The sequence below is a fragment of the Canis aureus genome, chromosome 3 (genome assembly GCF_053574225.1).
Source record: "Canis aureus isolate CA01 chromosome 3, VMU_Caureus_v.1.0, whole genome shotgun sequence".
Taxonomy (NCBI): domain Eukaryota; kingdom Metazoa; phylum Chordata; class Mammalia; order Carnivora; family Canidae; genus Canis; species Canis aureus.
The window spans coordinates 79,769,070-79,784,794 of NC_135613.1; the positions used below are offsets into that span (position 1 = coordinate 79,769,070).

Below are 15,725 nucleotides of genomic sequence, written 5' to 3' on the forward strand. Positions count from 1 at the left end.
GCTCAGCAGGGAGCCTGCTTCCCCCTCTCCCTCTGTCTGTCACACCACCCTCCCCCCCGCTTGTGCTCTCTCTCTCTCTCTCACTCTGTCAAATAAATATATTAAATATTTTTAAAAAGTGTTTTTTTTTTAAAAGAATGGAAATCAATGAAATAGAAAACAAATGTACAATAGAGAAAATCAACAAAGCCAAAAACTGGTTCTTTGAAAATTTAGTTTTGCCAGGGATATACCACCTTTACTAATCAGTGAAAAAGAAAAGATGGGAAATACTACCAATATTAGGAATGAAAAAGGAATCATTGCTACAGAGCCTAGAAACATTAGATGATAATAAGAAGACATATGAACAATTCCATGCTAAAAAAAATTTGATCATTTTGTTGAACTAGACAAACTCCTTTAAAAATGAAAAACCAAACATGGATGCAAGAAGAAATAGAAATCTGACTCATCCCATATCACTTAAAGAAGAAATCAGGGACGCCTGAATGACTTAGTGGTCGAGCTTCTGCCTTTGGCTCAGGTTGTGATCCCAGGGTTCTGGGATCGAGTCCTGCATCGAGCTTGCCTCAGGGCATGCTTCTCCCTCTGCCTATGTCTCTGCCTCTTTCTGGGTCTCTCGTGAATAAATAAATAAAATCTTTTTTAAAAGAAAGGAAATGAGTTATTTTTTAAAAAAGATTTTATTTATGGGACGGCTGGTTGGCTTAGTGGTTGAGCATCAGCCTTCAGCTCAGGGCATGATCCTGGTTTCCCAGGATCAAGTCCCACATTGGGCTCCCTGCATGAAGCCTGCTTCTCCTTCTGCCTATGTCTCTGCCTCTCTCTTTGTGTGTCTCTCATGAATAAGTAAAGTTTTTTACATAAAATATTTATTTTTTTGAGAGATAGGGAGAGCTCACATGCATGTGAAGGGAGGGACAGAGGGAGAGGGAGAGAGAGAATCCCAAGCAGATGCTTTGCTGAGCAAGGAGCCTGATGCAGAGCTCAGTCTCATCACCCTGAGATCATGACCTGAGCCAAAATCAAGAGTCAGACTGAGCCACCAAGTGCCCCCAAAATTAAATCAATTATTATAAGATCTGTCCAAAAAGAAAAATTGATGCTCACATCCAGGCTCAGATATCTTCACTGGGGGATCCTTGCCAAATATTTAAGGGAAAAAACAAGTTTTACATAAACTATTCTAGAGAATGGAAATGGAGAATTCTTCCCAAATAATTGTAGAAGGCAGCATGATCTTAATACCAGTCTGACAAGGACATTACAAGAAAGCAACATTACAGACTGATTTCTCTCATGTACAGAAATGTAAAATTACAAGTGAAATAGTAGCCCACTCTCCTTCCAGGGGCCCTCTTGTGTTCTCCTGCCCTTGGAACTTCTCCCTGGGCTCCTGCCTCCTGTCCCAGAACAGCTTCTTGAATACCCCTGAACTTTTCCCAAGCCATGGATCCAATGGAAACAAAGCTTTTTATAATACCAATGATGATGAAAAAAATGTCTAAAATAAAACATTCCAAGATGTTTAAGAATTATCTTTGAATACTGGAAATATTTTTTTTCTGTTCTTTATGTATTTCATAATTTTTCAAATTTTTTATCATTAATATATTTGACTTTGAATGCCAAAGCAATATCTGCAGCAGCCCCCTACTAGTGAATATACTGTTTATTTTCTAATAGAGGACTTCTGAAATGTTTATGTAGCAGTACACTGGTGAGAATGGTTTCCTTTGAGGTGTTTAATAGTTTCTTTTTTTTTTTTTTAATTTTTATTTATTTGTGATAGTCACAGAGAGAGAGAGAGAATAAGGCAGAGACACAGGCAGAGGGAGAAGCAGGCTCCATGCACCGGGAGCCCGACGTGGGATTCGATCCTGGGTCTCCAGGATCGCGCCCTGGGCCAAAGGCAGGCGCCAAACCGCTGCGCCACCCAGGGATCCCTAATAGTTTCTTTAGTATGTTTTTATTCTCACATGCTTTTTCTCCCCCTGAGATATAATATTATTGTCTTAAAAACAATTTGACAAAAATGACTGCAATGAAAAAGTGTGTGTATGTGTTTTGAATTGAGGTAGAAGCTTGGAAAAATCCCCATGATGTTGTCTAGGATAACTTTCAGCAGGATTCTTTTTAAATATTTCAAGGATCTTTTCTTAATGTTCATTAGGACCATAATTACATAATCTCCCTGGATAACAATTTCAGAATCTAAGGACGTTGGCTCTCAGGAAGTTAATTCTTATATGTAGGCCAGATTTGTCTTACTATAACCTAGTCATTTAGCCATAATTAGGATCTGATCTGCATCAAAAATTCTTTCAGTTTTCTAGTGCCCATGTATGTGTTTTACCAATTCATCAAGCAAAAGAACAGAAATTTAGTTCAGTTTATATAACTGAAGCGAAGACATCCCTGCTGTGGGTGTTTTATGTCTAACCTAAATCTTCTTATGACATGCCTACCACATGGCATAGTCAGTGGGGAATTCTTCTTTAGCTATATGCTGACCTTCTTTGAAAGCTTTTCTGCTTAAGGCTTTTGTTTTATTGCCATTTTCTCACTGGATAATCTTTTTCTTCTTTGATTTATACTCTTGACTCCAGAAAAAATAGGAAGGCCTCTGTCTTACAGATGGCATCAGAAAATTAAATCTGCTGTCAGTCGTTTGCAAATAATTAAAAATTATTTTTTTGCCTTTTCCTTGTTGAAGAAACTAAATCATATATGCCTTTTTTGCATGGAGGATATGATTTAACTTAAGGACAAAACCACTTTAACAGCATTCTAAAATGAACATACATCTGTTTTCTAAGCAGGAATTAATAATAACTGCTTTACCTCACTCAGTTGTTATAAAAATCAAATGATAATGTTTTCATTCATTAATTTAGCAGCAATTTATTGAGTATATTATTTTTTTGAATATATTTATTGAGTATATTATTATTTAGCAGCAAATTATTGAGTATATTATTATTTAGCAGCAAATTATTGAGTATATTATTTTTTTTTAATTTTTATTTATTTATGATAGTCACAGAGAGAGAGAGAGAGAGAGAGAGGCAGAGACATAGGCAGAGGGAGAAGCAGGCTCCATGCACCGGGAGCCCGACGTGGGATTCGATCCCAGGTCTCCAGGATCGCGACCTGGGCCAAAGGCAGGCGCTAAACCGCTGCGCCACCCAGGGATCCCTATTGAGTATATTATTAATTGATATACTTGATGGCTAGACTTAGGGTTGTAAAAAATGAAAGTCTGCTCTTCAAAGATCTTACTAGATAGATTTCACTCATGAGTGAGGAAGCAGATAAAAGGATAGATAAAAGGATAATAATAATATATTTTATTTTAAGTATTAAAATAAAAGTATTTTAAGTATTACAAGACAACATAGCATGTCGTTAAGAACATTCAGAGATATGTGTTCAAGTCCCACCTCTGCTACTTACCAGCTGTGTGACTTTGGGAAAGTTACCTCAATAAGCCTCAGTTTCTTCTAAGACAGGGATAATAGTGTCATAAACCTCATAAAGTTGCTGTGAGGATTAAATGAGGTAACATGTAAATGTGTGTAATCTGGCACAGTGGCTGCTCCATAAATGTTAGTTGCCAAGTGTTTAAGGAAAAAATAACACCAAGTTTTACATCATTCCAGAGAATGAAAAACCGGGAATACTCCCTAAATAATTATAGACACCAGTATAGCCTTACTGCCAGCCTGTTAAAGACATTACAAGAAAGCAGTGTTACAGACTAATTTCTCTTATCAACACAGGTATATCATTAGAAGAAAGAATTGCAAGAAAATATTGGATTGTAGAGACTGTTTTGAACTCAGAATTGGGGATATGGTTGTAGCAGAAGGCTACAACCTGGGCTGAGTTTTGAAGGATTAGAAGCAGTAGTATGAGACAAAATTGTAATTGGGTTGGAGAAAAGAGTGGATGGGAATCTTAGGTAAAAGGAATAACATTGTAAACGCAGTGACTTGAGAGAATATGATACTTCTGAGATGGATATGATTAGAACTAAAAGAATGGCAAGAGGTGAGTCTTAAGAAATAAAGACAAGATCATAAACAGCTTTGTATGTCACAGAAGGGATTTGGAGTTTATCCTGAAAACAGGAGCCACTTAGGGCATTTTGGGGAATAGATAAGGTGACTCAGACTAAGTGTTAGGAGATTATTAATAGGGTAATATACTTGGGCAGCCCGGGTGGCTCAGCGGTTTAGCGCTGCCTTTGGCCCAGGACGTGATCCTGGAGACCCAGGATCCAGTCCCACATCAGGCTCCCTGCATGGAGCCTGCTTCTCTGTCTGCCTCTCTTTCTCTCGGATAAATAAAATCTTTAAAAACAAAAAACAAAAAACAAAAAACGGTAATATACTTAGAAGATGAGAGGTGAAATTGTTTGTTTTTTTAATTATTATATAAAGTCCTTACTTTGTGTCAAGTGCTTTACAAAGATTATTGCCTCATTTAATTGATACACAGTTCGGCAGGATAACGGTAGCTGCCATTCATTGAGTGTTTATAATGTGCCAGGCACAGTGTTGTTTTAGAGGCGTTAGCCCATTTATACTCACCTCAGTAACCTTATGAGGCAAATAGTATTATTCTATAGAAAATGAGCCCTAGAGAGGTTGAGTAATTTGCCTAAGATTAAGATCACACTTAGCAATGGCAGAACTGGAATTCAATCTCCCATTTATTGGATTCTATCACCTAACCTCTTTGAAGCCTGTAACACCACCTTTCATATAAGCCAGGGCCAGCGAGGCAATACAGAGGAGGCAATTTTAAGAGCATATGATAGATAAGATTTTGTCAGCAGAGAATTCAGGGTTAAGCCCAAGGTTTATGGCTTAGGTCACCAGATAAAATCTAAAATAGATCTGCCTGGAAGGAGGTAGATGTGGAGAGGATAAGTTTAGTTTGGGGGCATACTGGGTTTGAGGTGCTTAAAGGAAATCCAACTAGAGAACCCAGTAGGAAGTATTATGTTATTTTTAATAATGATTTCAGAAATCACTAAGGAAGAATTCGTATCAGAATCAGGAAGTGAGCAGACAGAAAGGTTGAACAGAATAACAGGATCAACAAGCAAAGATTTAGACCTGCTAGATTAGACTTTAATCCTGTTGTTCTAAAGAGGAAGATTTCTTTCATGTCTTTGAGATCTAACAGGGCACCTCTTTAACCCCTGAGATAAACCTGTACTTTAATCTTACAAGCAGAATTCCTTTTATTTGAACATATTGGGGTTGACAGATTTCTGGTTTGGGAAGACAAGAGTCCATAGAGCCAAAAAGAGGCCTCATTTTTAGTTTAAGTCTGTATTTTAGTTTTAACTTTGTAAAGGATTAGCGGTGTGGCCTTATCATATGGAAGGTGACTGAGTGACGAGTTTTTGAGTTGTTGCAATTATAAGACTTTTTTAAATGCAGTTTGCCTGTTATATTATCTTTAGGATTCTTCCCAGGATATAAATGTTGACCTATACTTGTTATTTAGTTGTGCCAACACATAGCATAGCAAATTTGCCAATAGCATAGCAAATTTACCAACCAATTTGCAATGGTTGGTATGTTTTGTTTTTCCTCTCTTTTATTGAAAGTCTGTACTAGTTTCAGAATATCTTTTGGCATAACTGCTTATAGCTGCATTCACTTCAGTGCTCTGGAAAAAAACAGTACATTGATATGTTGATTTCTGACCTAGTTTAGTTTCTATTGTGTATCAACTGAAAGTTATATTTACACAAAGTTATATATATATTTTTAATTTTTATCTATTTATGATAGTCACACAGAGAGAGAGAGAGAGAGAGAGAGAGAGAGAGGCAGAGACACAGGCAGAGGGAGAAGCAGGCTCCATGCACCGGGAACCCGACGTGGGACTCCATCCTGGGTCTCCAGGATCGCGCCCTGGGCCAAAGGCAGGCGCTAAACCGCTGCGCCACCCAGGGATCCCCCACAAAGTTATATTAACACAAGTTGTATTTACAGCTTCTTAAAAGTGTCAGAGAAGAATGAGAGCTTGTTTATAGAATAATTGTTTATATCAATTTTGTAAGTTAGCTTTGTCATTTTTGATTTTATGAACCTTTCTGAAACTACTATATGGCAGTAGTCCTTAACCTGAGAATCTGACCAAAGCTGTGGGTTCTTTTCCCAGAAAAATGCCTTTGAGACATTCAAATGGAGTTGTCAGACTGGCAGGTAGTTAATAGGTTTAAACCTCAGAGGAACTATGATGGAGTTGTAGCTTTTACAAGGTACAGGTATTAGTGGGTGGTAACTGATGCAGATGGCATACATAAAGTCACCTGGGGAGAAGTTATAGCACCAGAAGTGGAGAATGCCTAGGTATATTGCATTTCTGCTTATGTACTATGACTTTTGGAGGGCCACAGACTATTTTTAATATCTAATATTTTTTGCTCTCTCAAATCCGTTTTTGCTACCTTGGGTACAATATTGCTCTCATTGAGAATGAATGTGCTAGATGGATTAAATGACCTGTAGGCCACTATTGACCTTTGAGAGAGTTGTTTTGGTGGAGTGATTGATGGGCCTCAAAGCCACATTGGAGTAGGTGAGGTGATCAGGAAATAGAGACAAAAAGTCCAGACAACTCTTACAAGATGTTTGACGTAAGGAATAACTAGGGAGGTGAAGGTGCTGAGTCCATCATTTCTAGTAACTTCTGTTACCAGATCTAAAGTGTCAACATTTGCTGCTGACGTGTTTCCTTAGTTCTTAGTTTACTTGTTTAGAGAATAATTGGTATAGACAATTATACCAGTAACTAAGCTTTTCCATTGTCATTCTCTTGGTTCCATTTAAATTTCACCATTGAAAACCTCAATTTGATTCATTACTTACAGAAAAATCTTTTACCACTTGCCATTTTCACAGCATAAGGAGTTATTGAACTAAGCAAATATAAATGTCCTCAAAATATCACTTTTCTTTACTGGCTGTCTTTGGAATCCAATCTCTATGTAGATCCCTAGCCAGGACCACCTTCATGATCTTAGGCTCATCTTTTAACTTTTGTACTCTTCTAATCTTTTCCTGTTATTCTCTTGCTTATTTCACACATTATATTTTAAGTGAGCAAGTTGACATCTATTTTAAGGTCAGATGTGAATGATGAGTATGTGCTTGTTTTGGCCTTCCACATACTATCTTTCTCATATTCTCATTACCTTTCTCCTAATCCTGCTACACTGTCTTACATGCCTTTAAATCTTCATTTTCACTGATATGAAAACGTCTCTCTACCCAAGTTGCAATATTGAGACTTCTTGCTTAATAACTCTATTATGGTTTTATTTTGCATTTGAGTTTGAATCATATGATAAAGAAAGATATGTTTATATTTCATACTTGAGGGATATTCAATTTAGACCTACAGTTAGAGCTCAGCAAAGAATGGCAAGTGTGGGAGAACACTTGTAAGAAAATCCTTTTTTTCACTCTGCTAGAGATGGCCATGATTAGTGGTCAGAATCTGGATGGATTGAGTTCCATATACAGTACGACTAGAATCTCTTGTACTTTTCCAATGCCTGATCTTTTGGCCTTTGTAGGATGGTTTCCTGGTTTTTAATACATACCTGTGTTAATCTAACTAAAAGGAAGGCCATAATAACCCCTGGAGTAAATAGCTTGCCACAAATGGATAGAAGCCCAGAATTTTCAGCAGTCCTTGTATGAGTGTGAACTGGCCTCATACTACTATTCAGAAAACAATAGTTCTTTGTTTCAGAGTAATTTTTAGCAATTGACATCAGCATGTATTTAAAAGTTTTAGTCTTGAATCAGTCCTATATTTTAACAAATGCTCATTACTTAGGTTTTCTGATATTTTTCTCCATGAGCTACTTATTTATTTCCTCTCTACTTGTTAGGTGGGCTTTTAAAAAAATAAATACAATTAGTGTTCAATAAACTACACATATTTAAAGTATAAACTGTGATGTTTTCATATGTGTGTGTGCATGTGTGTGTGTATATATATATATACCATAGTCAATATACTGAACATATCTATCATCCCCAAGAGCTTATACTCATGCCCTTAGTAACCTCACGTTTTTCTCCCTCCCTGTCTCCACTTCCCTAGGCAATCACTGGTTTGTTTTCTGTCACTATAGGTTAGCTTGCATTTTCTGAAATCATGATGATTCCAGTCTCCAAGATCAGGTTCTTGAGTCTCAATGTCCTAGAAATGAACTTTGAACTGGAGAGAAAGAAAACAGGCAGAGTTTATTGGAGATAGCTTGGATACAAGGTAGCTGATAAGAAAGAGGAATGTTACTACCCCTCAAGGGGTACCATGTATGGTTCTGAAAGGCACTTTTCAGGCATGAGGGGCTAGGGCTGGGGAAATGTCCTTTAGTCTCTGGATCATTATCTTCTGGTCACTCTATAGTGGTCACAAGACAGTCATAGGATGCCTTTTACCATGGTCAGCATTGTTCAGGGTACCTGAAAAATAGAAATACTTGTGCAAGCCAACTTTAAATTGTTACTTCTGGGTAAACTGTTTCTTTTGTTTTTGTTCAGCCAATCATTACTCACTAACAGTTGTTACTTGCTTATTTGTTCTCTTTCCCAGAAGGAAGTATTTGTCTTTAAGTGTATGGAATACTTAACTCTTGCTTGAGACCAATGGCTTTATAGGAATTTTCTCTATACTGCCTCAATATAATACTGTACTCAATACTGTACTCTTGTGCCCATCTTATTTTATTCAACATAATTATTTTTAGATTGATCCTTGTACTATCGAGTGTTCATTCCTTTTGGTTGTGAAATAGTATTCCATTTTATGGATTGACCACACTTTTTCCATTCATAGCTTGATGGACACTTGGGTTGTTTCCAGTTTGGGTCTGTTAGAATAAAGCTGCAATGAACATTCATGCACAAGTCTTTTGAAATATGATCCTTTTCTCTTGGGAGTATACCTGGGAGTGGAATGGTTGGATCATATGGTAAGTATATGTTTAATTTTTTAAAAAACTGTTGAACTATTTTCCAAAGTGGTTGTACCATCTTATTTTACCACCAGCAGTATGAGAGAGTTCAAGTTCTTTTATCTTCATCAGTGTTTGGTATTGGGTATGGTCAGTCTTTTTTTTTTTTTCTTTATTACACATTTAAAAAAAAAATTTTTTTTTGGAGTTCAATTTGCCAACATATAGCATAACACCCAGTTATCCGAAGGTTGTGGGTTATTGTTAAGCTGGTCAGTCTTTTTTATTTTAGCCATTTGATAAGGTGTGTTGTGGTGTCTCATTGTGGCTTTAGTTTGCATTCCTATATGACTGAAGATGTTGAGCATCTTTTCAAGTGTTTATTTATCATCTGTATATCATTTTTGGTGGTATGTCTGTTTAAATCCAAATTTTTTAATTGTCTTATTATTGAGTTTTAAGATTTCTTTAATGTAATCTGGATATGTCTTCTATCAGATATATGCTTTGCAAAGATTTTCACCCACCCTGTGAAACCCTGTGGTTTATCTTTTTATCTTAACATTGTCTTTCAAAGAGTAGAAGTTTTAAATTGTGATGAGGACTCATTTTTCAATTTGTTGTTTAATAGATTTTTTAAGAAATTGTTGCCTAACCCAAGGTCACAAAAATTTTCTTTTTTGTTTCTTCTAGAAAGATTATTCTTTAAGATTTTATATTTAGATCCATGATTCAGTTTGAGTTAATTTTCATATATGATATGAAGGAGCTTTTTTTGCATACATATATACATTTGTCAAAAAAGCTGTCCTTTTGGGATGCCTGGGTGGCTCAATTGGTTAAACGTCTGACTCTTGGTTTTGGCTCAGGTCCTGATTTCATGGCTCATGAGATCAAGCCCCACCTTGGGCTTCACGCCCAGTGGAAGTCTGCTTGTATAGTCTCGCCCTCTGCCCCTTCCCTGGTTCCTGTACACTCTCTCAAATCAATAAGTAAATCTTAAAAAAAAAAAAAAAAAAGGTTATCCTTTCTCCACTACACTGCCTTTATGCATATGTCAAAAATCAGTTGTGCAACAAACAAAAGAGAAAATTGATAGGCTGGACTTCATTAAAATTAAAACCTGTCAAGTGGAAAGCAACTCCAGAATAGGAGAATATATTTACAAATCATATATCTAATAAGAGACTTTTATTCAGAATATATAAAGAACTCTTACAACTCAGTAGTAAAAAGCAACCCAATTAAAAAGTGGACAAAAGGAGGGATTCCTGGGTGGCTCAGTAGTTTAGCACCTGCCTTCAGCTCAGGGCGTGATCCTAGAGTCCTGGGATTGAGTCCCACCTCGGGCTCCCTGCATGGAGCTTGCTTCTCCCTCTGCCTGTGTCTCTGCCTCTGTGTGTGTGTGTGTGTGTGTGTGTGTTTCTCATGAATGAATAAATAAAAATCTTTTAAAAAAAAGTGGACAAAGGATTTAAATAGAACTTCTCCCAGGAAAATATATAAATAGCTAATAAGTACTTAAAAGGATGTTCAACATCAAGAGTTATTGGGAAATGCAGATCAAAACCACGATAAGAAAAAAAAAAAAAAAAAAAAAACCACGATAAGATACCATCTCACACCCAAAGTATTACTATTATAAAAATAACAAATAGTAGCAAGTGTTGATGAGAATATGGGGGAATCAGAATTCTCATACACTGTTGGTGGGGATTGTAAAGTGGCATAGTTGTTTTTGAAAAATAGTTTAGCAGTTTCTCAAAAGGTTAAACAGATTTACTATATGACTCAGCAATTCCGCTCTTGGATATATAACCAAGAGAACTGAAAATGCACATCCCAACAGAAACCTGTATACATTTTCATAGTAGCATTATTCATAATAGCCAGGAAGTGGAAGCATCCCAAGTGTCCAAGAACTGATGAATAGATAAATAAAAGGTCGTATATCTGTACAGTGGAATATTAGCAATAAAAAGGAATAAAGCATTGATCCATACTACAACATAGACAGACTTTGAAAACATCATGCCAAGTGAAGGAAGCCAGTCACGAAGGCCACATATTGTGTGATCCCATTGTATGAAATGTCTAGAATAGGCAAATCTACTAGGTCTGGAAAAGAGAGTGTGGAGAGTGACTGTTAATGAATACAAAGTTTCTTTTGAGTATAAGATTTCTTTTGGGAGTGATGAAAGTGTTCTCAAATTATATTATGGTGATGGTAAGCTTTATAATAATTCAAGCTGTATCTTAGTAAAGGTATTTAAAAAGTGAGTTGTCCATATATGTATTGGTTTATTTCTGGACTTTCTCTTCTGTTGCATTGATCTATTTGTCTAAATATTCCTACCATGCTGTTCTGATTAGTGTAGTTTTGTGGTAATGCTTGAAATCACATAGTGTTAGCCCTCCATTTTTTCCCCCAGATCTATTTTGGCTATTCTAGGCCCTTTGTATTTCCATATAAATTTTAAAATAAGTTTGTCAGGGGATCCCTGGGTGGCTCAGCAGTTTGGCGCCTGCCTTTGGCCGGGGGCGCGATCCTGGGGCCCTGGGATCGAGTCCCGTGTCGGGCTCCCGGCATGGAGCCTGCTTCTCCCACCTCCTGTGTCTGCCTCTGCCTCTGCCTCTCTCTCTCTCTATGTCTATCATAAATCAATCAATCAATTAATCAATCAATCTTTAAAAAAATAAGTTTATCAATTCATACAAAAAGCCTTCTTGGATTTATTTTATTTTATTTTTTTATTTTTTATTTTTTTTCTTGGATTTTTAAAAAAGATTTATTTATTTATTTTAGAGAGAGAATAGGGGGTTCAGGGAGAGAATCTCAGACAGACTCCCCAGTGAGCACAGAGCCTGATGTGGGGCTGGATCTCATGACCCTGAGATCATGACCTTAGCTGAAATCAAGAGTCAAATACTTACCTGACCAAGCCACCCACATGCCCCAAGACTTCTTGGATTTTGGTTGTGATTGTGTTGAATCTATAGATAATTTGGGGAGAATTGGGAAGAAATAGTTAATGATAATTGAGTTTTCCAGCTCATGAACAAGGTATATCACTCCATTTATTTAGCTCCTCTTTAATTTTTCTCGAAGTTTTCAGTGTATAGATCTCTCATGTCTTTTGCCATATCTGACCCTAAATATTTCATATTTTTGGTGCTATGTAAATGATATTTATTTTATTTCAGTTTCTGATTTTTTATTGTTGTGGGTATGTAGAGATGCATAATTGATTTTTGGGTATGGATCTTATACCCTTATTAAGCTCACATATTCATTGGAAATTTTTACATGGTGATCATAACATCTTCAAAGACAGTTGTACTTCTTCCCTTAAATCTGGTTGGCTTTTATTTTTCTTTATTGCCTGATTATACTGGCTGGAACCTTCAGTACAAGGTTGAATAGAAGTGCTCAGAGTGGACAATCCTTATCTTAGGAAAGCATTTAGTCATTCATCATTAAGTATGATGTAAGCTGTAGTTTTTACCTGGATGCCATTTATTAGACTGAGGAAGTTTTTCTCCTCCTGGTTTGTTGAGAATTTTTATTAAGAATGGATGTTAGGTTTTGTCAAAAAAATTTTTCTCTAGTGAGATGATCATATTAATTTTTCTTTTTTAGTTTGTTGATGTAGGAATAACATTGTTTGGGACACCTGGGTGGCTCGGCGTTGGGCTCCTGCCTTCGGCGCAGGGCGTGATCCTAGGATCTGGGGTCAAGTCTCGCATCGGGCTCCCTGCAAGGAACCTGCTTCTCCCTCTGCCTGTGTCTCTGCCTCTCTCCCTCAGTCTCTCATGAATAAATAAATCTTAAAAAAAGTAACATTGTTTGATATTTGGATGTTAAACTAACTCTGTGTTCCTGGGGTATACCTCAGTTCGGTGATAATGTATAATTCTTTTAATTGATTAGATTTGCTTGAAATTTTGTTTAGAATTTACATCTGTGTTCTAAAAGATACTGACTTGAACTTTCCTTGTAATATCTTTGATTGGTTTTGGTTTCAGAGACTGATAGAATAAATTGGGAAATATTCTCTCCAATTTTTTGGCAAGAGTTTATATGGAATTTGTATTATTTCTGTCTTAAATGTTTGGTAGAATTTGCCAGTGAATCCATCTAGTTATAGACTTTTCAATTTGGAAAGGTTATTAACAACATTGTTAATGTTGATAGTAGAGCTATTTAGATTAGCTATTTTTTTTTCTTGAGTAACCTTTAGTAGTTTGTGTCTTTTAACGAACTTGTCATTTCATCTAAATTGTCAAATATTTTGGCATAACTTTGTTCTTGGTATTCTTCTATTATTCTTTTAATATCTGTAGCATCTGTAGTGATGTTGCCCCTCTTTTTCTTTATCTTACTAATTGGTATCTTCCACGTGCCTGGGTGGCCTAGCTGGTTGAGCACCTGACTCTTGATTTCAGCTCCAGTCATGATCTCAGCGTTGTGAGATACAGTCCCATGTTGGGCTCCATGCTGTATGTGGAGCCTGCTTGGGATCCTCTCTTTCTCTCTCTGCCCCACAATAGTTGAATGTACATGTCCTCTCTCAAAAAAAAAAAAAAAAAAAATTATATCTTCCTTTTGTGTGTGTGTGATCCAGGTACACTCAAGATTTATCAATTTTATTAAATTCCTCAAAGACCTAGCTTTTTCTTTTCTTTTCTTTCTTTTTTTTAACTTTCCTGTTCCCTAGTTCATTGATTTCTGCTTCAATCTTTATTTTCTTCTGCTTACTTTAGGCTTAATTTTCTTTCTCTTTTTTTTTTTTTTTTTTTTAGTTATGTAAAAGAGTAGGTCATTGATTTGATGTTTGTGTTCTTTTCTCATATAGACAATTAGTGCTGTAAACTTACTACTCTAGCAGTACCTTATGACTTCATTTCCATTCAGTTCAAAATACCTGTTAATGTTTCCTTAGTTCCTTCTTTGATCATGGGATATTTAGATATCCCATGTGTGTTATTTGATTTCCAAATATTTGGTGATTTTCAGCGCATCTTTCTGTTACTGATTTCTAATTTAATTTTATTGTGGCTGGAGAAATATACTACGCATGTCTTGAATCTTTCAAAATTTATTGACACTTTTTTTTCATGGCACAGAGTGTGACTTGGTAAAAGTTCTAAGTTTAATAACCTCACAATCAAAGAATGTATATCCTGTTGTTTTATAAATGTGTATTCTTCTATTGTGTAAATGTTGTGCAATGTTCTATAAATGTCCATCAAGTCACATTGGTTGAGGATGTTGGTCAGGTGTATATCTTTGCCATTTTTATGCCTACTTATTCTATCAATAATTGAGACAGGGCTATTGAAGTCTCTGTAACTATGGATTTGTAACATCTCCTTATAGTTTCATCAGTCTTTGCTTTGTGTATTTTGAAGTTCTGTTATTAGATGTGTAAATGTCTGGAGTTGTTATGTCTAATTTTTTGACTCCATAATTATGAAGTGATCTTCTTTATCCCTGAGAATTTTGTTTCTCTGAAATCTACATTGTCTGATATTAATATAGTTACCCAGTCTTCTTTTAATTAGTGCCAGCAGGGTGTATCTTTTTCCATCCTTTTATTTTTAACCTGCTTGTTCCTTTATATTTAAAGTGCATTTCTTGTCAGCAGTATATAATCAAGTCTTGACTTTTTGTCAGACCTGACTATTTCTACCTTTTAGTGTTTTAGACCATTTACCTTTAATGTAATTATTGATAAGGTATGATGTCAGTATGTCATATTGCTATTTGTGCCTTTTGGTATTTGTTCCCCTTTTTTCTTTTCCGGCCTTCTTTTGAATTACTTTTATGTTTTTATAATTCCATTTGATCTCCTTTGTTAGCATGTTAGCTATAACTTTTTTCCTGTTGTATTATTTGTTGTTCTAGGGTTTATAGGACACGTCTCTAGCTTTTCCACTGTATACCTTCAAATGATAGTAAACTACTTTCCATATAGTATAAAAATCATAGTATAAGAATCTTGCAAGAGTATACTTCCATTTATCCTATTCAGCCCTTTATGCTATTGTTGTCATGCATTTTACTTTTATGTCAAAATACATTATTATTTTTGTTGAAAGTCTATTGTTATTTAAGATATGTAAACAAGAATTGTTTTATCATAATATATAATATATAATAACAAATATTATTTTGCAACCTTTAACATTTCTTGTAGGTCTTGGTTTACTGGGGATGAATTCTTTCAGCTTTTGTACATCTAAAGCCAACTTTGTTTCATTTTATTCCCATTCATCTGTTCATTTATTTATATGACACTTTTTTTAAGTGTATGGTTTAGTAGTATTAATAAATGTGTTATATGCACATTGTCATGAAACAGATGTCCATAATTTTTTCATCTTGCAAATATGAAACTTTCAATTCTTTTAGATATAGACCCAGAAGTAGGATTCCTAGATCATATGATAGTTCTATTTTTAATTTTTTGAGGAACCTTCATTTTGTTTTCCATTGCAATTGTGCCATTTTACAAACCCACCAGGAGTGCACAAGGGTTCTAATTTCTCACATCGTTGGCAACATTTATTTTGGTTTTTTGATAGTAGCCATCCTAATGCGTGTGAGGTGATATTTCATTAAGGTTTTGGTTTGCATTTTCTGTATTATAATTGTTGTTGAGCACTACCTCCACTAGGTGTGGAGCCCAGTGCAGGGCTTGAACTCAGGATGCTAAGATGA

At 35.8% G+C, this 15,725-nt stretch overlaps 1 protein-coding gene across 16 annotated transcripts in view; it reads left to right on the forward strand.

Moving 5' to 3' along the window:
* The window catches only part of CCDC15 (coiled-coil domain containing 15), an 81,713-nt gene that overhangs the window by 41,159 nt on the left and 24,829 nt on the right, over positions 1–15,725 (forward strand). For 3 of the 16 annotated variants that reach the window (XR_013377072.1, XR_013377069.1, XR_013377070.1), the window contains one exon: positions 8,884–9,019. The exons of 12 other annotated variants lie outside the window; for them this stretch is intronic. Coding sequence is in view for 1 of the 4 variants with exons in the window: in XM_077894024.1 (XP_077750150.1) it covers positions 12,642–12,654 (13 nt within the window). In the remaining 3 variants the exon portion in view is untranslated. Of the gene's footprint in view, positions 1–8,883; positions 9,020–12,641; positions 12,848–15,725 lie in introns of those variants that run through there. One more of the 16 variants, XM_077894024.1, reaches the window with a different exon arrangement.